This window comes from Nicotiana tabacum, chromosome 22, assembly GCF_000715075.1.
Source record: "Nicotiana tabacum cultivar K326 chromosome 22, ASM71507v2, whole genome shotgun sequence".
Lineage (NCBI taxonomy): Eukaryota > Viridiplantae > Streptophyta > Magnoliopsida > Solanales > Solanaceae > Nicotiana > Nicotiana tabacum.
Genome location: NC_134101.1, coordinates 220778933 through 220803787, shown reverse-complemented (window position 1 = coordinate 220803787; position 24855 = coordinate 220778933). Strand labels below are relative to the sequence as shown.

Sequence of the window (24855 nt, the reverse complement as noted above, 5' to 3'; positions counted from 1 at the left end):
ATCCATTTTTTCCTTTTAATATCATGTCAAATCAAATCAAATCAAATTGTTTTTTCCTCTATTTTGTGAATAAAAAATTAACATTAGCATCCTTTTCTTGGACACATGTCAGTATATTCTAAGTAAAAAACACACTCATACTGTATTTGCTTACTTCAGTTTACGTTTGTACAGCAAAAAAAATGGCAAAAAAATCCATAAATTGCTCAAATTGACTCTCTCTCTCTCTCTCTCATTTCTTCATTCATCTTTTTTTTAAAACCCAAAAAAGCTTTATATGTTGTTCTTCACCAATCAGTAATCACTCTACTCACTACTCTCTCTTCTGTCCCTTTCCTTTTACGGGTAAGTTCTTTTTCCCACTTTCAATTCTCAAATTTCACCGGAAAAAAAAAAGTTATCTCAAATTTTCAGCTCTTTTTTCATTCCCAATTGTGTTTTGGGCATGTAATTATGATATATTTTTTTGGTTTATTTGGAGTCTTTAAAATTTATCAATTCTGGGTTTTAATTTATTTTTTTCTCTCTTTCAGTTAGCAAATTTTAAGGTCTTTTTTTTAATTAACAATTCTACTGGCGCAATTGTATGTGTTTTTGACATGTGTTTATGGTTTTCTCTTTGGAGTTTTCCAAATTTTATCAATTCTGGAATTTAATTCATTTCTGATTACCATGTGGGAATAACAAGCTGGGTCGAACACCACCCTTATTTAAAAAAAAAATTAATTATGTTTTAGCTCTCTTGCTCTGATTTATTTTTCCAACGCTGATATAAATTCTAGGAAAGATTATGTTAATTGTTTGGAATGATCTTTTTTTGTTCATTAATAGATTCAGTAACTATATGAATAAAGGCATCTCATTTTTTAGTAGTTGAAAAGGATTGTATTATTAATTTTTGGGTGGTGTGGCGGTGCTGAGGTGTCTCTTCTGCTAAAATTACCAAAAAATTCAGAAAGAGAAAAGCTTTTTGAAAATATTTTTAATAGCCATGGCTTGGGATTATTTACTGTTGAAATAATTACCATTAGATTTCCCTTTCTGTTTTTTCCTTTTGCTTTGGGGGGGTTGGGGGGGGGGGGGTTGTGAGGAACTTAGGGATGGAAAACGGTGTGGTACGGTGCGGTTGTGGGGCATAATTAGGTACAGAAAATTGCTAAGAATAGAAGAAAGTTAAACCTGGATTTCTTATTAATGTCCACTAAATATGGTGGAAAATAAAGATATTGACGCATATATGTGATATATCTGCTAAATGTTTCAAATAAATTGAATTGAGAACTGATCTTAATCTTATTGAAGAACTTGTTCAATGTTTTCGTCAATCAGTTCTCCAATTGGTGTTAATGTGTTTGACAGTAAAAATGAAGAAGGTTAAAATGATATAATGAGAATTTCCTCGCATAAACCAAAGATACAAAATATAATTAACAATTGATATGAATTTAAAAAAAGAAGATTAAAAAAAGCTTGTGTAAACCTGCATAAACCTGCGTAGACCCGCAACCCACCCCGCCCCGCATCAGTTATTAAAAGAATGGCTTAAACCGCCCCACACCTGCACCCACCCCGCATAGTCTTATACCCTCCCTGCCCCACATAGCCCTAAACTCGCCCCGCACCGCCCCGTTTTCCATCCCTAGTGAGAGTGAGGATGAGGGTGGACAGTGGCTATTCAGAATTTAAATTCTTACTGTAGAACCTTTTGCATTTTGCAATTAAGGGTGCATAATTTAATATTTTTTGAAATTTTAGTCCTCTCTCTGTCCCAATTTATGTGGCGGTTTGACTTGGCATGGATATGATCTAAAATAAACCATAGATATTTATTTGGCTGTAAATCTGTTCCTTAAGGGTGAAGTTGGAATTTTAAAGATAAATTGTTTCTAAATTACAAAAGATGACATTCTTATTGAGACTGACTATAAAAGGAAAGAATATCACATAATTTGAGACGGTGGGAGTAATTTTTATATAGACATATACCCTATGTATGGAAAATGTTGGTTTTGGTTGAACCTGTAGCAGACATACCACATACGCCTCTTGGGTGGAGGGGAGGATGAGGGAGACATGTATACGGTTAAGTTGCTATGGTTTTTGGTTCTTGTTGTAAAACAAACAAACAAACAAACAAACAAACAACCGCCCAATATAATCCCACAAATGAGGTTAGTTCTTGTTGTAAAAGATGTGAGAAAAAGAATAGCTATACAAGTACAAAGAAATCGGAGGAAATGGGAAAATAAGATTTTATACTTGACTCTATCCTCCCGAGATGTTGGTCTTTTTCCCTTTCCTGAAAAGAAAAAAAATTTAGCTCATTGTTAGTTTGAGCAGTCTTGACAAAATTTGGTTAAAAGGTTAAATTTACTTGTTTATGGTGCAAGAAAGTCTAGTGGCATGTCTTTACTATGTGTATTTTGCTATGTGTGTGTGTATTTTATTTGGAAAGTACGCAAGCGAGTTGACAAGTAATTTGCCTTTTACTGGATATTTCACAACTTATTGTTGCCTGGAAATTTTTTCAAATTGCTAATATTATTAGGGTAACTCATGAAACTTTCTTTTTTTGTTAGTTCCAGTTTTATAAAGACTTTCAGTTCACTAAGCTTTTGGTGGGTCACTTGTGGCTTTCTTGTTCTTGTTCTTTCTTCTTCACGAGTAGAACGGAAAGATTCATGGTAGTTGCTTTTGAAGAAAAGAACTAAAAAGATGATCATCAAACATGCTTTCCAAGTCGAAATAAACGCTGTGATTGTCAAATATTAATCTATTTATCCTATGTATCCTTCATTAGAGTTTAGATCATTTTGGCTGAGGCGGAACCAAGATTTCAATGTTATGGGTTTAGATTTTAGAACAACGACTTCAAGGCTAATAACTGGGTTCTTAATTTTTGATTTTGTTCATATACACTAATTTAGCAAAAGCTACTGGGTTCAGCTGAACTCGTACTCGGGCGTCCAGCTCCGCCCCTGCATTTTGGTAGTACATGGAACCCCATATGCTTATAACTGTAGATTCCCTAAACTTGATTTGCTAAAATACTTTGCTAGGGAAGCATGCAATCAAAGTCCAAAAGTGCAATCTGCCGGGAAGCCAGAACTTTTAATGTTCCGAATTCCATTGTATATTCTGAACCTTGGTGGAATACTGCTGGCTATAATCCTGTTTCTCTGGGATTGATGCGGGAATGTGCATCAGATTCGTCATCACGGGAACAATCTGTGGATGGCCGATCACAATCTGATGGTGGAGCCAAGGAGGAAGATGATGATGCTCCTGAAAACTCACAAAGTACCATACCTATGCATTCAGGTATCTTGTTCAATCTTGAAAGTTGCTAAAGATAAACCACTATGGTCATTGACAGAGTGATATGGCTTGTTTTTCTTCATTGGTTTCTTTCTGACAAGTATTCTACTATATACTTGCTATATATATATATATATATATATATATATATATATATAAGAGGCTTCATCCCCGTTTTTCTGCTCATTACTCTGAAAAGAGTTAAATCACCATACAAGTTGGAAATATGAAGATGCAGCTCCAGCTATTAAAAACAATTTTATTGTTTGTGTTGCATCTAATAAAAGCATGTTGTCAAAATCTTTTTTTTTTTTTTTGGTTACTTCAGGTTAGTGGAATTAGTTAATAGCATCAGCACTTTATGGATTATCTTGATCTTTTTCGTATTTTCGGAGGTATGCAACATTGGTCATGTGTCGTCTGTTAATCAACTTTAGTCTGTAGCACAAATTGAGGATAAAAGAGAGAAGGTAGCTTGAGATCGTTTGGTCATGTCTTGTCAAGATGTACCTATCTGTAGGTGCGAAACCATGGTGAGTGTAAGTGCTTCAAGAGGACGAAGTAGACCTAAAACTACATGGAAGGATATTGTTTGGAAAGACCTATACTCTCTTGGAATTCATGCAAACTTAGCGAGAAATAGGGTGCAATGGAATAAAAGATATATATAGGCGATACCATTTAGTTAAAAATATGTTTTAGGTGTGTTAGTACATTTACTTTAGGTCCTATGTTTTCTGGGTGTCTTTTAGCCCTAAAAGAGATCTATATACCATTAGAAAATTTAGAGAACCACTTACCAAAAGAAGAAAATATAGACAAGTTCTAGTACTATTTTTTCTTTTATTTTGTATAACATTAGTCTGAAATGAACTTAAATGGAGTGACATGGTCGGTGAGGATTCGTATAGCCGACCCCAGCTTGCTTGAGGTTGAGGCATAGTTGTAATTGTTGTTGCTGCTAAGGATTGGAAGCATGCCATGATACTTCATTTGTCTAGTTACTTTCCCTTCCTTTTTTAATCTTTTGCCATAGTGGGAGAAATGAAGGTGCGATATTTGTTGAGGACGGAAGTGCAGTGGTAGAGATGGGAAAAATATATATCTTTCACGATCTTAATGGCTATAAATTACTTAAGTAATGCTAATGCAGTCTTGTTTTAAATTTAGATGGGGAAAGGAGTTATCCGCAAGTTGATCAAAATTTACAGCCAATTGCATCAACCATACCTCCAAAGGGTGATGGGATCCAAATACATCCCGGACAGCTTGAACCTGTTATGCACTCAATAGTAAGTATGTTTGACTTTTCTATGGGGCTTGAGAAGTTTGGATCTGCTTGCGGAGTTATCTCACTGGTAGATGTCTTCTTTTTTTTCCCCTGATTTTGAAGTTATTCTGTAATTGACATGCAGGCTTGTGCTCCAAATCTATATGCTGACCTGTACTACGGGGGGATGATGACACCTTTTGGTCAGCCTATGGTATGCATGTGGTTTGAATTCTGAAGTCAACGTCCATTTTTTTAGTATTTTCCTCTGTACACTTGTCTAAATAATTAAGAGGACTGCGTGCACCCCACCCTCCCCAGACCCCACTTGTGGGATCACACTGGGTATGTTGTTGTTGTAGAGGACAATTTACTTTTCTGCCAATTTTAACTATGATGCCTCTGGACTGCTCAAGTGTATTATGTCCTTATGGATATCAAACATAGAAATCAATCGCAAAAAATAGAAATAAAAAAGATATCGAAACATGATATCTGCTTCTATGTGGTTGTACAATGTGTCTTTTGGAAACTACTAAAGCATACTCTTTACTCTTTCCGTTGAAGTAAAAGATTGGCACTGACAAAACATCCATTATAAAAGATTACATTCAAAAAAAAAAGAAAAAAAAAAGAAATATCCATTATAACGTAGTTGTGCCCGAGTCTAAGCTTGTTGGTGGCTGAACTCCAGATATTCTAAGGTGCTAACAGAAGATGGCACAATACAGGTCCCTCATGTACTTGATATGCATCACCTGAGGATGCCTTTGCCCCATGAAATGGCTCAAGAACCTGTTTTTGTCAATGCCAAGCAGTATCATGGTATTTTGCGGCGGAGAGAGTCACGTGCCAAAGCAGAACTTGAAAAGAAGCTGATAAAAGTTAGAAAGGTTAGTAGTGTTGCCTCATCCACTGTGCTGCTTGTTGAGTGTTGTTTTCTCCTGTTCGATGTGTTTTTTTATAGGTTCTCTCAGTTATTGAAACCACCCGAGAAGTGCTTGTACGTATTCCTTGTTCGGAACAGTGACTTACCACTGTTTGGCTGAGCTCATTTTTCATCATTTAAAGAAAGAGATGCAACTGTTTACCCCCCCCCTCTTCCCCCAGGCACCACCCCCAAAATGGAGTAAGATAATCTTATATTACTCTTCTTTTATCTGTGCAGAGTGTTGTTTCCCACTTTATTTTTTTCCACTGTTGAGTCGAAAACACCACTGATGGTGAAAGGAACTCTGTAGGCCAATGTTTTGGTTATTAATACCATTATGAGTTTCTCTGTCGCTGTATTTTTCTTTTGAATTCACAAGATTGGCTGAAATGGTTTTGCACGAATTCATGCTGGTCATATTTGAGATGTGCTCGGTTTATTCTGTTTACTCATCCTCATTACTGATATTTCCTCTCTTCCTCGATAATACAGCCATATCTTCACGAGTCGCGACATCAGCATGCTTTGAAAAGGGCAAGAGCTTCCGGAGGGCGTTTTGCAAAAAAGTCAGATACTGATACTTCAAAGGGAACCGGTTCTGGTTCTGGTTCTAAGTTCTAACCCGGATCTTTCTGCGTTGTGAGGTTTAGTACTTTGGCAGAGGGACTGAATCTTATCTGATCATATCAGTAGTTATATGTTTCAGTCTTGGTTTGTTCGAGACTGGTGGCAGTTCATCCTTGGCTTTTTATTTCAATGTTATGGGAAGGAGAGGTTGTCCGCGTTGTAAATTCAGTTCTTCCCTTCTGTAGAAAAAAGAAAATGGATTAAGACTAGCGTTGAAAAGGAAGACTTTAGTAGGCATATGGCTACTAAATGTTGTGTAATTTAAGGGTATGTAAAGTTGTAGGTATGCTGTAGACTTGTCATATTTCCTTTAGGTGGATGTAAAGTTGTAGGTAGGTTGTATACTTGTCATATTTCCTTTCTGTTGCTGTATCTTAGGATCCTGATTTTGTGGAACTTCTATTTTGTTTATTTAATTTGATAATAGTGGCATTGTGTTCCTGGGCTTTATGATGACGGTAGAATCTGGAATATCTTCCAAGTGATGAAATTCGCGCAAGCTGGTCTGGACACAATCGATTTGGGGAAAAAATGGTTTGTAGTGTGAGGTGAAAGTTTGTGTGCAATGGCCAGTGATGTTGAACTTTGTATTGGCTCGGTAAGGTATTAACTCCATAATAGGAGTGAGTGCTGTTGCAGATTGATGCGCAGCATAAAGCTAGTCAATTTATGAAAAATTCCCATAATACAGAATGTGGAGAGAAACTGATAATGAGGATCTATACATCAACTAGTTTGGAATCAAAGCATAGTTTTCCCTTATACTTGGCAGGGAGTCAAGTGTTAGCAGGATCAATCTTGATTTGACATCTTTAAAGAACATGAACAAGTACAATTATACGCAAAGGTACCACAACTTAACAAAAATAATGCTCTCTTTATTTCATTTTGTCTCTCTTTACTTATTAATATGTCCCAACAAAAGAACATATTTTTATATTTAAAAATAATTTAACTTTAAACTTTCTATTTACCTTTAATAATGTGCTTTTATAGAGATAACATGTTAAATATCAAAAGTTTAAAAAGTTTTTCTTAAACGTCATGTCTAATCAAATATTGCCACATATTTCTATAACTTTATTTGCTGCTAGCAGTTAGGCTTTTAACCTTACATTGATTGATGGAACAAACAGCTTTGTTCATCAAGGACAATATACAAGTTGACACTCGACATAAATTGTGAATTTCTTTCTATCAAACATAAATATTTTTTAGTCTTGAAACCAAGCTTCAAAATATTACTTAGGGGACTTACCTTTCTTGGCTCTCAAATTTAGTTAAGTTACCAAAATAGAGTGCCGCATTATACTTGACGGTAAAAGAGAATCAGCACAGCAAAAAAGGTACAAAAGATAGCTGATACCAAAATCAAAATCTTGAAAGCATATGATTCAAACATTTATAAATTACAAGTCACTTTGCTGATGATCACTATCTTCTACATTTCCAGTAACATCCCCAATTTCATCTTTGGGAATGGTTTCTTCGTCTAGGTCATCTGGGAAATTAACTTTTTCACTGCTACTTTTGCTACCATCAGGTGCATTATCGTTAGACTCGGTGACATTGACCACGGTTTCCATCATCCCTGACAGAGCCTGTCTAGGAGACCACTCAAGCACATCATCGATAATGTTCGAAACTCGCCTCTGATACCTGCAAGGTAGATAAAAAAGAATTTCAGTTTCAGCAGGGTCTATCCCAAAAAATCAGTATGTCCGAAAAACAGAAAGAGAATTTATATAGCAGAATAAAAGAACAGATTCGAAACCCCCAGGGATTTGGTTTTGGTCTAGTGGTAAAGGCGCAGTGCATGATCTGTGAGTTAGGTACATGTTACGAGTTCGAACTCTTTGCCAAAGCCTAAAGCCTGATATTAAACTTGATCCACTGTGTTTCGAACCATACGCCAGTTGGCCCTCAGAAATTTCTCGGTTAAAAAGAAAAGGGACAGATTCGAATCAGAAGCCTCCACCAAATTGCTGGCTCGCGGTTCCTAGGTTGACTAAATCAATTCTCAAAATATGACACCCTTTTTTTTTCTTTAACCGAGAACTCCCCAACCAGTGGTACATAGTTCAAAACTCGGGGGATAATAGGTTCGCCTCTCTACCCTTCTCCACTTAAATACAGTTTTTGTTTGCGGCAGAGTACGAACCTGTGGTGTGCGCCTAACCACACATCATGTGCTGCACTATTATCACTAACCAAAGCCCTGGCGGCTTCTCAAGATATGAAACTAAATTGCAAGTTATTTGCCCGTGAAGTTAATCTGTATGAACATCCAGAATCTAGTGCATCGAGATTGTTTCCAGGAAATCTCAACATATACAAATTGATTTTTATTCTGTTTCCTCAAATGAACTCATAGGCTTGAGAGATAAAAATGCAAGCAAGCACACCTGGCTCTTGCAGCCTCATCAGGAGCGTGATGCCTCAGAAGCAAAACAACAAGCACAGCTACTATTGCATAGAAAAGCCTTGCTGTCCACTTAGGTCGCTCGCCCTCATCCTTCTGAGGCCAAAACTGGAACAAATCTTGCAGCGTTGCTTCCTCGGCAAGAATGTTGGGAAAGAACCAGACACGCTTTCCAAAAAGTACCCATATGGCACCAAAGATCAAAGCTCTTACTGCAAGCATAAAAAAAATCTTTTGTAATGGCAGTTTACTTCAAATTTCAAATAGCAGACTCAAAAATACATGACAAGCTTGAAGACCATGACTTGAACAGCCCGAGCCACCATTTTACACCAGAAAAATTACCCATAAATAAAGGAAATATTACAGGCACCACTACCAGCAGAAGTGCTTTAATAAAATTTGTCAATGTGTGCCATTTAGATTAGAGGATTCAAGTGAAGGATAACAAAATATGATTGGCAATTTCCATAAATCTGTCATAGACAAAAATAGAAAAGAAGCTTTCATAGGGTTTCTATGATACAGACCAGTAGGAGTATTTTAGAATTAGAAAATTCTAAGCAGTTGGCTGACTGAACTTGTTGGACAAATAGATCAAGGCCTGACTCCACAGTAACAGGTAGAAACGGAGTTGAATATATTTACTTTTAAGCCTATAAGAAAAAAACAAATGAAAAAAGTACCGTCGAAAGGTTTTCCATGTGAGAAACATGTAGGGCAATATAAATTAATTTTCTTTTTTACGTTTCCTCTACATATGAATGGTAGACTGTACCTCCAGTCGCTAATCTCAAGCAAACCAAGATTTTTTTTGCTTCGTAGTCGATCAAACAAATATTTGGTGTTTGAGTGATATATAAAACAGCAAATCTTTGTAAGTAGGTTAAGGTTTAATACACTTCTGTTCCACCTTTTGCAACTATGGATGATTGAAGGACCTATCGACTTGCTAAATTATTTGATGCATCCCCCATGTCACAATATTACGATTGTCAGAAGCTGTTAATTTTTTCAAGTATTAGTGTGGCCACATCACGGTGCATCATACAGCTCTACACACAAAAATGAAGCTGAATAACAAGGAAATTTGAGAAGTGAAAGGGTAACAAGCACCAAATACTTACTGAATAGCAAACAAAGTATGAGGAGGAGGAGACCGGCGCATGAGTATAGTATAAGCAATTTGACTGAATGGGGATAAACAGGAAACAAACAGATTGCTAACGTCAAAACCGGCCAGAAAAATGAGAGAAGTGTTTGCCACAAGGGTCTCCTATTTACAAATGTCCATGCAAAAAAGGCGTCATTTTCAGAAAATGCTTGATCCTGCACAACACCAATTGAACAAAATAACATCAAAAAGGTGTAAGAAAACCATTGTAAAAGAATCATTAGGGTAAACAAAAAATTAAAATTCAGTCAAAATGTGGAAAATTCGTATAAAGCTCTAAAAGATAAATAGAACACTTTCTAAAGAAGTTTGCTCCAAGAACACCATTTTTGAATGTCTAACTTCTTAGGTGGAATTTACACTTTTCTTTTCTTCTTCTGCTATCAGAAACAGGAAGTTAGTAATTGACAAACCAGCCTTCAGTTACAGCTTCATAACTATTGAGCAATCACAACATGAAGATCATGGATCACAAATGAAGAAATTTATGGGGTAGCTTCTGTTACCATTTAAAAAAAAAGATAATTTATGGGGTAGCTTGTCAGCAAAGTGGCACTTCACCATTGAAGTGTTTATTACTGTTTTTTCTTCCATGGAAATTGGAGAGAATTCAATAATGGATAGAGAGGGAAAAAACAGGTAAAAGAATATAGAGAATAATGTCCTCAGTTCCTTCTGGTTGCGATGATTTAAATCTTTAATTTGTTCAAGAACTGCGTTAAAAGGCAAGTGTATGGGTTGGGTGTAAGCTGTAGATATTTTATTTTCAGTATGCTAAAAGACGAATTTAATTTTAAAGAGCAAGAAAAAGTGGAACTGTATGTAAAATTGTAGAAAATCAAGAAATAATTACCAAACAAGGTGAAAATAACTTCCACGTTTAGATTTTTTGATAAAGTAAGCAAACTATACAGAATTGACTCCTATGTAGAAGCGATAGAGAAAGAGTCAACAAAAGCCAAAAATTAATTCAAAACACTTTTCCCAACCGTGCAGATTCAAAAGACATCTAGCTATCAAAGCGGAGATTAAGGTTGCTTCTCCTTCGAAGCATCTTCTATTCCTTTCTTTCAATATTGTCCAAAAATGACAGCTGGGGATGGACTGCCACAGCTTCCTCTCTGTCTTTCTGAACTTTCCAAAGAGTCCAGCTGCTGAAGGTTTCATTTATTCCATTAGCTGTGACCAACTGCAAGCCAAAAGGGTTCAGGAACATATTCCAAGCTTCCTTTGTTACATTGCAAAAAGGTCTCTCGCATACACATTCTGACGGAGGTAACATCTATTGCTTAGTTTGAATCCTCCATTCATTAGATTGTCCTTGGTAAAAAACGCCTCATGCATCAGAATCCATGTGAAGCAATTTACCTTTATGGGGGCCTTTGTTCTCAGTAAGATTTTCCAAGGCCAATTATATATTTAGTAGCATATATATTTGCTGAAATATCACTGCTGGCTGATATATTTCCATGGGCCTATTCCAAGTGGCAGAGTAAATATTCTTGTCCTCCATTGAGATTGCATTCCATGCTTGGCACAATTACTTTTCTCCACTAAGTCTCTTATTGATATTCTTTTCATAATCGAGAAACCCCGTGGGGCAGTGGCACACCATTTGAAACAAAGTGGATATGGGCCCGCCCCTCTACCCTTCTCCACTCAAATACCAGGCTTTTGTCTGCAGCAGGGTTCAAATCTATGACATGCACCTAACCCACACATAATGTGATGCGCTCTTACCACTAGATCAAAGCCCCGAGGGCACCTCTTTATTGATATTAAATCTGCACAACCATTTCATCGAGAGGGATTGGTTGTGTATCTTCAGATTTCTAAACCCAAGCTATCTACCTCCTTAGAATTCATAACGTTTCTGCTATTGACAAGGAGGAATTTATGTTGCTCGTGATTTCCTTCTCACTGGAATTTGCTCCTCAACTTATCCAGTTGTTTTTCCACTTTTCAGGTGATTGGGAACTGTGATAGGTAGCAGCCTAGCAGGTAGGTAAACTGTCCAAGACACTAGCCTACCTCCCATTGACAGGTACTAAATTTTCCATGAGGCCAACTCCGTCACATCTTTCAATTACATTCTCATCAAACTCAGTTGATTTGTATTTAGAGCCCAAAGGCAATCCCAAATACTTTGTAGGGAATATAAGTACATCGTATGTACCAAGTTACTAAACTCTAATCATAGAACAAAACATGCAAGTCATAGACAAATCCTGCACAAAACAACATAATTTAAAAACAAGAAATTGTGTGGGGTGAGCACGTGGCCAATGCCCCACCTATTGGGTAGTTTCGTTCTATTAAACTATCGATCCTTATGATTATTCCACGACATGTAGAGCCCCATCGCACAGCGGTAAAAGCAAGAAGGGAACATAAAGCAAAGCATTGTAAATGAATTGAGGAGAAGGTACCAGCATATATCGGAGATATATTTGCCGAGACTATTCATACCGACCCTAACTAATTTGGAATTGAGACATAATTTAAAAGTGGCTAAATTGATATATTTGCAGAGACGATTCACTCATATTCATATTGTTTTATAGATTAAGAAAATAGCAGCTTTAAGGAGTAATGATACGTGGATCAGATCTGAATTTAGGGTCTACTGAAGGAGTACCAGTTGGACCAGCCAATTACATCGAATTTATCTTCTATAGATATGTCCAAACTAAGACAGTTCTAAAAATAAATATCAATATTTCAAAAACTAGATCCATGCGATTTTTCTGGCCCAAGAGTTAGCTCAATAACGAACCAAAATAACCTTAATATTTCTCCAGGTCGATATGCAAAGTGCAAGTTAAGATCAAAGAATTATTAACTCTATGGGAGGACCAACCCTATGTAATAAGATCTCAGGTGTAAATATCAAACACGGGTATGAGCCCACATAGCATGTATTTCGTTGTATTTTGAAGGGTACAAAGCATCAATATCGAAGTCATACCCACTGGTCATGGATATGTCAGGATCACAAACACATTTGTGAACAGAATCCAGATTAGTAGAAATCAAGTTAACAGTAAGACAGGAATTTCTAACATTCTCGATAGTTGACTCAATCAAGAAAGAAACTCACATGGTATATCTCCAAATGCGCTGGCCAAGAAGATAACTTTTTCTTCCCAGGCCGAACAGTCTTTACCACACGATCACAGCGGACTAGAAGATTCTTTTTAAGCAGCGTGTTGGCAATATCTTCAGGCTCCAAATCTCTATCCGACTCTAGTATGTCTTTAAGTTCTGAATGATTTTTCACAAAAGCGACGAAATCTTTTCCCCTGAAATACTCTACCCGTGTTTCCTGTAGGACAGCCCAACGAGACACCAAGCCTTTATGATCTCTTACTTTCTCGGCAAATAGCTGGAAGACGTCCTTCTTCACACCTTGTTTCTGAAATTAAAAGTAAACAAATGGGGAAATGGGAATTTACAAAAATCATCCCAACCAAAAATTTACAAAAATCACAACCACAAACTGGAAAGTAATATATTTCAACTAACAAGAACCACATAAAGGGGAATATGCAGCATCATAGGAACCTCAGATGCTAACTCTTCATCCTTCCTATATGATAAAACCCTCTTGATTTCCTACCCGTCAAGAATATCTAAACAGCAACTGATTCGAGAAAGGACAACTCTTTACCTGATTCAATACAGCTTTATAACTCTGAGCATTTAAGTTTTTTCTCATTGGCAACTGATTAGTGGACCTCCATTAGCCAAACAAAATTGAAGGTTTTATTAGTGATACAAAAAGGAAGGGAGATGTTCAATAGATACCCTTCAAAATGCTAATTTTTCTTGTTCTTTTCTTGTTTAACTATTTCTTTATGGTCTCAACATGGCTAAGAGTTTCTCTCCATTGATTGTGTAGTTCTGCAACGCAGTCAAAATGGAGAAGTATAGCTATTCATTTTCTCTATCCCTTAAAACTGGACTATGCCAGAAGATTAATAGAAACACTGATAATGTTTGGGAACTAGGAATCTTACATCTTAGAAATGTGTGAATATGTTGATCAACAGATACTATTGAGATCATCTTCTAAACCACTTTTAAGAAAATTACAAAAATGCGACCTCTTCAGATTTAAGCCTATTGAAATGAGGTAACAAAACCTAACTTACGACCTATCTAATAAATATTCTACCGATGGCATCGTAATGAAAAAATTTATAGAACGAAAACAAACTTCCGCATGTGCCTCCCCAAACCAGGGTAGCCCCATTGGTGAGGATGGGGGTCAGAGATTTTCCTTCATCGTTCTACACATAAACTCTTTTCCCTTTTCATATTTGGGCATTCAAATGCTATTAACATCAATTATTTAATTCAAAGAGAGTTAAATATTCAAAAAGTGGAAAGGCAAGTATTTGGGATAAAACAAGAAAGAGAGAATCGCTTGGCATCCCTGGTTTTGTTAGCAAAGAAAATGTACGAAGATAGTTGCCATCACTAATGTGGAAGTGAAACTAGACATGTATAGTCGGGAACAAGCAAGTAATGGATGACCAAGCATTATAGAGCAGTCCAAAGGTCTACTCAAGAAACATACAAGTCAGTCCCCTAATCCATAGCTCAAAAAACTGTCATCTGCATCATATAGTTCCATATATAATGATGATGGCATCTAGGCTAAGCATAATGCCATAATCACATTCTAGGGTATGACAATTGAATCCATTTAATCAAAGAACAAACTAACAAACATCAAAGGGTAAAATCATTTTATATTGAAAAACCTTATATTTTCTTTAATTCAATTATTAGTGACTAATGGAAAAGAATCTGGAAGGGGAACCTTGGAGCAATGGTAAAGTTACCTCCATGCGACCAATATGTCATCGGTTTGAGCCATGGAAGTAGCAACTAATACTTGCATTAAAATAGGTTGTCTACATCACGCCCTTAAGGTGCGGCCCTTCCCGGACCCTGCGAGAATGCGGGATGCTTTGTGCATCGGGCTGCCCTTTTAATGGATGAGAATCAGGTATTGAGTTATCTAGTAATTACTAGTTGATTTTTGCATTTCATTCTTATTTCATGTCTTTTCATTTACGCATGTGAGCACTCATCAGCTCCAATCTAGGAGGACAGGTTTTCGGGATGTTCTTGTTGTCTATAGATTAAATGAAAGATAGATTTAGCAAACTGGAGTCTTTTTCCATCCTATGGTACAATTTAGTATAGCAACTACCATTAAATAGTTATCAGCAATACTGATAAATGAATCGCCTATATATCGAAAGAAAAATTCAATGCATACTAACTGTAAGTAAATAGCTTTTATCATATTTAGCAAATATTTCCTTACATTTCTATATTTCCCCAATAGGGCACGACATTATACCACCAATTCAAAACCAAACAAAAGGAACGAATTGCCCATTAACTATAAAAGCTAAAATGAATTTCAACAATCAAAATCATGGCATACAAAAAACACAGATCCTATGGAAAAATACAAAAAAAAAAAAACACACAAATTAAAATAATGAAATTCACAAAATCAGATCAGAAGAAATTAAATTAACACAATTTTTAGTATGTGTGATGTTTGCTTTGGAATTTACCCTTGGAGGGGTGATATTCGAACCGTTCGATGCAACGCCTGGGGATCGTCTCACCTTCTTCTTCTCTGCTCCGCCGGGTTTCTTCATTTCCGTGTTTTCTCTCTCACACACACACACAGAGAGTAGAAATAAAGCGTTTTTTCCATGTCTCTAGTCTGGGTTTGAGGAGAGAAAATCACAAAAATAATCCTTTACATTTGGGGATTGGTCTAAAACGGTCCATTAGATATATATTTCGGCAGTTTTAGTCCTCCACATTTACTAAAATTAAGCACATTGGATCTCTATTATTATTGTTATTATTATAATTATAATTATATTATTATTATTATTATAACACATGACAGTGTTATGTTTTCACCAAATTAACTCGTGAGCAACATGTGACCTTTAAATTGAAGAAAACCCGCAAAGATCAACTTTTATGAAATTATTTATCTCAACTAAAATTATAGCGCCTTGTAAAAAATTTAAATATATGTAAGCTTAGACTTATATTTAATTTCGTCTTAAATGCATGATATTACGTTAGAATAGTTATATATATATTATTCAAAAGATATTTGGAATAATGAGTGCATTGGGGATGTATTAAGGTGGGATGATAGCCTAAGAAGAGGAATAGTTGAAGTTGAAATGGATATATGTATTGGATAGACATCAAAGTAACATATATTATAACTTCAAAAAGCTACAACTCTCAATGTAGAAAGATTTTTTTTGTGATTTCTGAATGAAAATTATAGCACTTGGATTCCAATTCTAGCTTGGAATCAGCTATGCTTTCCGAAACTCACGAAGTTGTCCTTCTTCTTTGCATTCTATTTTTTCTTAGCAAGCAAAGAACAAAGAAAATCCAATGAATTTCAGAAAAATTAAATAGATATATATACCTGAAATTGTGATATAAGTTGCTAATGTTGAAGTTTGGCAAAATGCCAAAGTCCCACATTGGTTGGGAGTTAAGTTTGGAAGGGATTTTTCCCCTATAAAAGAAGGCCTAATGTTTAGAATTGAAACACACCTCTCATTTGCCTTCTCATCTGTTTAAGGCATTTGTATCTTCTCTCTTTAGTATTATTTCACTTGTATTTTTGGAGTGAAATAAAATATTGGTTGTGTCCGAGGAGTAGGCAAAATTAGCCGAACCTCGTAAATTCTGGTGTTCCCTTTATTGTTGCTTTATTGTCTTATTTATTATTTGGTGGCTGTCATAATTTTTGGTATAGTAGTTGTGACTTATTCACACTATATACATTTGGCTTCCGCAACAATTGGTATCAGAGCCAAGGTACTGTCTAAGTATGCTCTGTGGTTGCAGCATAGTCTGATCTTCCACATCAGAAAAGATTTATCTTGGTAACTGAGTCAAGGTTCTGTCTGAGTATGCTCTGTAGTTGCAGCTTAGTCTGATCTTCTACATCAGAAAGGAAATAATCTTGATTTGTGTCGTCAGCTATTAAATAATATTTGTGTCAAATATGGGGGACAATAAACAAGAAGAATCTACATCAAGTGTCAACAATACGTCATCATTGGCATCTTCGCTTATGACAAGAATTGTGTCAAATGCGAAATTTGCGGTAGAAATTTTTGACGGGTCCGGACATTTTGGGATGTGGCAAGGCGAGGTTCTAGATGTTCTTTTTCAACAAGGGCTAGATCTGGCCATTGAAGAAAAGAAACCAGATGTTATTGGAGAAGAAGATTGGAGAATTATCAACCGTGTTGCTTGCGGTACCATTCGATCCTACCTTGCTAGAGAGCAGAAATATCCATACACAAAGGAAACTTCTGCAAGTAAATTATGGAAAGCACTGGAGGATAAATTTTTGAAGAAAAACAGTCAAAATAAATTGTACATGAAGAAGAGACTGTTTCACTTCACCTATGTTCCTGGTACCACGATGAATGAACATATCACCAGTTTCAATAAGTTGGTCACAGATTTGCAAAATATGGATACAACTTATGATGATGGTGACTTGGCCTTAATGTTGTTGGCGTCACTTCCTGATGAGTACGAGCACCTTGAAACTACTCTACTCCATGGAAATGACGAAATTTCTCTCAGAGAAGTTTGTTCAGCTTTGTACAGCTATGAACAAAGAAAGCGAGAAAAACAGAAGGGCGGAGAAGGAGAAGCACTGTTTGTGAGGGGTCGTCCTCAAAATCAAACGAGGACAAAGAAGGGAAGATCCAAGTCAAGATCCAGACCCAGCAAAGATGAATGTGCCTTTTGTCAAGAAAAAGGGCACTGGAAGAAAGACTGTCCGAAGTTGAAGAATAAGGCCAAACATAACAATGGAAAGGCCATTATGGATTCAAATGTAGCTGATTGTGATGATTCAGACTTCTCATTAGTTACAACAGAGTCATCAACATCATCAGACATATGGTTGATGGACTCGGCTTGTAGCTATCATATGTGTCCCAACAGGGACTGGTTCATGGAATTTCAAGAAGGAGAATATGGAGTCATCCACACAGCGGATAACAGCCCTCTTACCTCATATGGCATTGGTTCAATACGATTAAGGAACCATGATGGAATGATCAGAACATTGATAGATGTTCGATATGTACCGGATTTGAAGAAGAATCTCATTTCTGTGGGAGCCCTAGAATCAAAAGGGTTCAAAATCATTGCAGAAAATGGAGTGATGAGAGTATGCTCCGGTGCACTAGTGGTAATGAAGGCTAATCGGAAGAATAATAATATGTACCGCTATCGTGGCAGTACAGTTATTGGGACAGCGACAGTAACATCCAGTGACGACAAAGAGGCAGAAGCAACCAAGCTATGGCACATGCGCTTGGGACATGCTGGAGGAAAATCCTTGAAAACTCTATCAGATCAAGGATTGTTAAAAGGAGTAAAGGCTTTCAACTTGGAGTTTTGTGAGCATTGTGTCAAAGGGAAACAGACAAGGGTTAAATTTGGTACAGCGATCCATAATACTAAAGGCATTTTGGATTATGTACACTCTGATGTTTGGGGTCCTTCCAAAACACCTTCATTGGGTGGGAAGCACTATTTTGTAACCTTTGTTGATGATTTTTCTCGAAGAATGTGGGTGTATACAATGAAAAACAAAGATGAAGTGCTGGGAATTTTTCTCAAATGGAAGACGATGGTGGAGAATCAAACAGGCAGGAGGATCAAGTGTATTCGCACAGACAATGGAGGTGAATACAAAAATGATCATTTCAATAAGGTCTGTGAAAATGATGGCATCGTCCGACACTTCACTGTTAGACATACACCACAACAGAATGGAGTGGCAGAACGTATGAACCGGACCTTGCTGGAGAAGGTACGGTGTATGTTGTCCAATGCTGGCTTGGGCAAAGAATTTTGGGCTGAGGCAATTACATATGCATGTCACCTCATTAATCGTCTACCATCTGCTGCTATTGATGGCAAAACACCATTTGAAAAATGGTACGGAAAACCTGCTGTAGATTATAACTCTTTGCACGTGTTTGGCTCAACTGCATATTATCATGTGACGGAGTCAAAATTGGATCCAAGGGCAAAGAAGGCTATTTTTATGGGAATTACTTCTGGAGTCAAAGGATATCGCTTATGGTGCCCTATGACAAAGAAAGTAATATTCAGCAGAGATGTTACCTTTGATGAATTTGCTATGGTAAATAAGGTAACAGAAGATACCAAACAAAATGAAGGTGCTTCTAAGCAGGTGGAGTTTGAGGAAAAATTTATTTTTCCTACACAAGAAGCAGAGGAGGAAACAAATGAAGATTACCCTCTGGAAGGAGAGCCAGTAGAGGAGATTCCAACTCAGGAATCTCAACAACAACTTGAATCAATAGCAACCAGCAGGCCAAAAAGAACAATAACGAAACCTGTTCGTCTCATAGAGACGGTTGCTTGTGCAACCTCAATTGTAGCTGATGATGTTCCTACTACTTATAAAGACGCTGTCCAAAGTTCAGAAGAAGATAAGTGGAGGATTGCCATGAATGATGAAATACAGTCCCTTCATCAGAATCATACATGGAGATTGGCCAATCTCCCGAAGGGAAAGAAAGCAATTGGGTGCAAATGGGTATTTGCAAAGAAGGAAGGATTTCCTAACCAAGTAGATGTTCGCTACAAAGCAAGATTGGTGGCCAAAGGATATGCTCAAAAGGAGGGAATTGATTACAATGAAGTGTTTTCTCCAGTTGTAAAACATTCCTCCATTAGAATTATGTTGGCTTTGGTAGCACAATTGGATTTGGAACTAGTTCAGATGGATGTAAAAACTGCGTTTTTACATGGAAACTTGGAGGAGGAAATCTACATGACTCAGCCAGAAGGATTCAAAGTTGCTGGAAAAGAAAATATGGTGTGCAAACTTGAAAAATCGTTGTACGGATTGAAACAATCTTCTAGACAATGGTACAAGCGATTTGACGAGTTTATGTTGCGGCAAGGGTACAAGAGAAGCAAATACGATCATTGTGTGTATTTACACAAGCTTAAAGATGGTTCCTTTGTATATCTTCTCCTATATGTTGATGATATGTTGATAGCTTCCAAGAATTCGGAAGAAATTGATAAGTTGAAGATTCAACTGAAGAAGGAGTTCGAGATGAAGGATTTGGGTGAGGCAAAGAAAATTCTTGGCATGGAGATAATTAGAGATAGACGTTCAAAGAAACTCTGTTTATCTCAAAAGGAATATTTGAAGAGAGTACTTCAACGTTTTGGCATAGATGATAAGACTAAGCCAGTTAGTACTCCACTTGCTTCCCATTTTAAGCTAAGTACTACTATGTCGCCAATGGATGAAGCTGAACGAGAGTATATGTCAAAGGTACCATACGCAAATGTTGTTGGTAGCTTGATGTATGCAATGGTTTGCACAAGGCCTGACATTTCACAAGCTGTTGGAGTTATTAGCAGATATATGCACAATCCAGGGAAGGAGCATTGGCAAGCTGTGAAGTGGATTCTACGGTATATTCATAATACTGTAGATGTCGGGTTAGTTTTTGAGCAGGAAGACAATCAGTCTGTAGTTGGATATTGTGACTCAGATTTTGCGGGTGATATGGACAAACGAAGATCAACTACTGGTTATGTGTTTACTTTTGCAAAGGCACCAGTTAGTTGGAAGTCTACTTTGCAGTCAACAGTTACTTTGTCTACAACAGAGGCAGAGTACATGGCTATTACAGATGCTGTGAAAGAGGCAATTTGGCTTCAAGGATTGCTAAAGGAGCTTGGTGTTGAACAAAAAGGTATCACAATTTTTTGTGATAGTCAAAGTGCTATTCAATTAGCGAAGAACCAAGTTTATCATGCAAGGACGAAGCACATTGATGTTCGGTATCATTTCGTACGAGAAATCATAGAAGAAGGTGGAGTCACGGTGAAGAAAATTCATACTACAGAGAATCCTGCTGATATGCTGACAAAGGTGGTGACTGCGGTCAAGTTTCAACATTGTTTGGATTTGATCAACATTGTTGAACACTGAAGATTGAAGATGAAGACACAACCAAAATTTGTTATTGAGAGAGAATTGAAAATGTGGAATTTTGCCAAGGTGGAGATTTGTTGAAGTTTGGCAAAATGCCAAAGTCCCACATTGGTTGGGAGTTAAGTTTGGAAGGGATTTTTCCCCTATAAAAGAAGGCCTAATGTTTAGAATTGAAACACACCTCTCATTTGCCTTCTCATCTGTTTAAGGCATTTGTATCTTCTCTCTTTAGTATTATTTCACTTGTATTTTTGGAGTGAAATAAAATATTGGTTGTGTCCGAGGAGTAGGCAAAATTAGCCGAACCTCGTAAATTCTGGTGTTCCCTTTATTGTTGCTTTATTGTCTTATTTATTATTTGGTGGCTGTCATAATTTTTGGTATAGTAGTTGTGACTTATTCACACTATATACATTTGGCTTCCGCAACAGCTAACACTTCGGCAATAGCAAAAGCTTGTGATCTAGAAAAGGCAACGAAGAAGAGCAATTGAAATAAATAGTGAAGCAACAAAACCTTGAATGAGGAAGAAAAAAGGTAAAAGTGAACTATACACCAGCCTCCTTTTCAAACTCCATCTCTGTCACCATTCACTCACCGAAAACTCCCCCATTGACGACCACACCTCCTTTATTGAGTATAGTTATTATTGTTAATAGATTCATTATTGTATTATGTAATATAATTTCTAGTTTGTAGTTAGCTTAGCGGTTAGCCTAGTCAAATTAGTCAATGAGAAATTAGTTTAGTCAACATGTATATATACTTGTACAATTAGTGAAATGAGTTGAGAGTTCACATTTTACAGAAAATATCTCGATTCATTCATTCTCTCTTCTTCCTCTCTTCTCTCAGAATGTTCTAGTAGACTCCATGGGAGCTCTACTCATCTGAGCTTGCATGCATTCTTGATATGGTGTCAGAGCTTGGACATCGGCTCAAATTTCTTCAGCGTCTTCAACTCTCGTTCCAAATTTCATTTAGCTTCGTCAATTTTTAGGGTTTTGGCCATTGCCACCCAATTCTGGAAAAAAAATCACCTCACAATTGAAGGTCTTAGACCTAGCTGAAAACTTTACACTTTTCAAACTCATCGAATCGGAACTTCGCATATGGTTATCGACCAAACTGAAGAGACAACTCCTAACACAAGCAGAAATGACCAATTGGTCATCGATACAGGTAATCCCCTCTACATTCATCCTTTGGATAGTCCTGGGATGACCTTAGTACTAGTTCCGTTCGATGGAATTGGATATCGTTCTTGGAGAAGAAGCGTATTGCGAGCTCTGTCAGTTAAGAACAAATTAGGGTTTATTAATGGGGAATTTAAAAAACCTAGTCCTGATTTACCTTAATTCCGCAAATGGGAGAGGTGTGATGATATGGTAACCTCATGGATCCTCGATTCCCTTGCTAAAGAAATCTCTGACAGTGTGGAGTATGTAAATGACTCGGTCGAGCTATGGAGGGAATTAGAGGATCGTTATGACCAAACAAATGGGGCAAAATTGTATCAGATTTAGAAAGAAATTAATGATCTTGCACAAGGATCCTTAGACATTACCACATATTATACACGAATGAAGAGATTGTGGGAAGAATTGAACACCTTGAGTGTTAAATCTCAGTGCAGTTGTAATTGCACATGTGGAGTAAAAGAAACTATGTATAAGGCAGAACAGGATCGACGACTTATCTAATTTTTGATGGGATTGAATGAGGTCTATACAATAGTACGAGGAAGTATTCTTATGATGAAGCTTTTGCCCTCTATGGCACAGGCTTTCTCCCAACTAATACAAGAGGAAAAACAAAGGGAATTCAAGCCTAATGGTCAACTCAGTCTAGATTCCACTTCACTGCATATAAATGCAAGTCCACAGAATCAAAATCCATATGGAGCCAGAAACTTTAAAACTCACTACGCAGCTAGCAACAATAGTAAGGGTCGTCCATTCTGTGATTATTGCAAAAGACCAAGTCATACAAGGGAGAAGTGCTACAAGTTACATGGTGTAACGACCCGTCCAGTCGTTTTGAGCGTTTGCACTTTGATCGCCAGATTTCGGGCAGGACTAGCCCCGTGTGATGTATTATAACTTGTGTAAATTGTTGGTTTGGGTTTTCAGGAAAATCGGAACGAATTTGGAAGAACAATTCTCAGTTTGTAGCTTGAAATTTGAAAGGTTTGACAAAGATTTGACTTGTTTGTATATGATATCTTATCAGAAATTTTATGATTTGCTTAGCTCCGTTGGGTTATTTGGGACTTAAGAGCATGATTGGAATGCATTTTGGAAGCCCGTGGAAGATTTAGGCTTGAATTGGCAAAATTGAGATTTCGGCGTTTTCCGGTTGATAGGCAAAATTTTGATATAGAGGTCGGAATGGAATTCCAAGAGCTGCAGTAGCTTCGTTGTGTTATTTGGGATGTGTGTGTAAAGTTTCAGGTCATTCGGACGTGGTTTGGTTGGGTTTTTTATCAAAAGTGTATTTCGGAAGATTTTAGAACTTAGGCCTGAATCCGAGGTGTTTTGGTTGATTTGATGTTGTTTGAAGTGTTTTGATTATTGGAACAAGTTTGAATAAGGTATTAGGATATGTTTGTGCTTTTGGTTGAGGTCCCGGTGGCCTCGGGGTGATTTCGGGTGCTTAACGGAGAAATTAGATGCTGGTTGCAGCTTCAGATTTGCTGCTTCTGGTATTTTTGCATCTGCGGTTTGGGGACCGCAGATGCGGGTGATTTATCGCATAAGAGAAAAAGGGTTAGATGGTCAGAGACCGTAGAAGCGGTATGGTGACCGCATATGCGATGCGAGAGATTAGTCACAGAAGCGGCTTTGGTCCCTTAAGTGATTCCGCAGAAGCGGAGGTTTAGACCGCAAATGCGGTAACGCAGAAGCGGATCTTTGACCGCAAATGCAGAAAGGGCTGGACAGAGCATATATGTTATTTCATTCGCGAGTTTGGGTTATTCCACCATTTTTGACTTCGACCTTGGAGTTTTTGAGGCGATTCTGAAGAGAGAATCAAGAGACTTGGTTAAGGTAAGGAATTTCAGACCTAAAACACATTTCTATGGTGGTATTTCATGAATTTAGACTGAAATTAAAGGAATTTAAGGGCTAAAAATGGAGGATTAGGGCTTGAGTTTAAGAGGCCTTAGATTGAGGATTTAAGGGGTTATTTGAACTCCCATTTTGGTATTCTTGATATGTATAGACTCGTGGGGAGATAAGGAATCTAATGATGTGAAAAATTCCGAGTTTCAAGAAGTAGGCCCGAGGCTCGGGTTTTGCTAATTTCGGGATTTTTGGTATTTTTCGATTGTTTTCACTTGGGATTTGTTCTCTTGGTATATTATGACGTATTCGTTCTGATTTTGTATAGATTCGACGCGTGTGGAGGTCGATTTGAGGGGCAAAGGCGTCGCGAGCTAGAGATTTAGCCGGTTCGAGGTGAGTAATGATTGTAAATGATGCTCCGAGGGTTTGAAACCCCGGATTGCACATCGTAGTGCTATATTGAGGTGAGACACACGCTTGATGGCGAGCGTGGGGTCATGCCCTATTGGGGATTGTGACTTGGTCCGTCCCGATTGATGATTTTATCGCGTATTTGACTGAAACTTATTTGCTATCTTTATGATTTGGGCTGATTGCCATATTTGGGCTTCGTGCCAACTATTTAAACCCTTCGAGAATTTTAATTACTATTTCCTCACTGTTTTGACTTATTACTTGAACTCAGTCATGTTATTTTCTACTGTTTTACTACTCAGCCATGTTTACTCAGTTTTAAGACTTAAATGATATTTTAAATGATGTTTTGGGCTGAGAAACACTGTTTTACTAATGCCCGAGGGGCTTGTGAGTATTTTGATTGAGTAAGGCCGAGGGCCTAGTTGTGAGGAAATATTAATATTGATTTGAGGTCGAGGGTCTGAGATATGTACGCCACGAGGTGGCTTGTTGATATCGTTTATGAGGCCGAGGGCCTGAGATATATACGCCAC

The 24855-nt window shown here is 37.3% G+C and overlaps 2 protein-coding genes across 2 annotated transcripts; one reads left to right on the top strand and one right to left on the bottom strand.

Moving 5' to 3' along the window:
• Positions 1–201: 201 nt before the first annotated feature.
• On the top strand, positions 202–6587 carry LOC107782518 (nuclear transcription factor Y subunit A-1-like). Its single transcript, XM_075244559.1, has 6 exons — positions 202–345; positions 3060–3321; positions 4489–4610; positions 4734–4802; positions 5320–5481; positions 6012–6587. The coding sequence occupies exons 2-6, from the start codon at positions 3066–3068 to the stop codon at positions 6138–6140; spliced, it is 738 nt and encodes a 245-aa protein (XP_075100660.1). The 5' UTR covers positions 202–345; positions 3060–3065; the 3' UTR covers positions 6141–6587.
• A 904-nt stretch (positions 6588–7491) lies between these two features.
• LOC107782517 (uncharacterized) lies at positions 7492–15535 on the bottom strand. The gene is made up of 5 exons (XM_016603401.2): positions 15343–15535; positions 12843–13157; positions 9696–9897; positions 8552–8780; positions 7492–7805 (listed from the first exon to the last, which is right to left on the bottom strand). The coding sequence occupies exons 1-5, from the start codon at positions 15427–15429 to the stop codon at positions 7556–7558; spliced, it is 1083 nt and encodes a 360-aa protein (XP_016458887.1). The 5' UTR covers positions 15430–15535; the 3' UTR covers positions 7492–7555.
• Positions 15536–24855: the final 9320 nt, after the last annotated feature.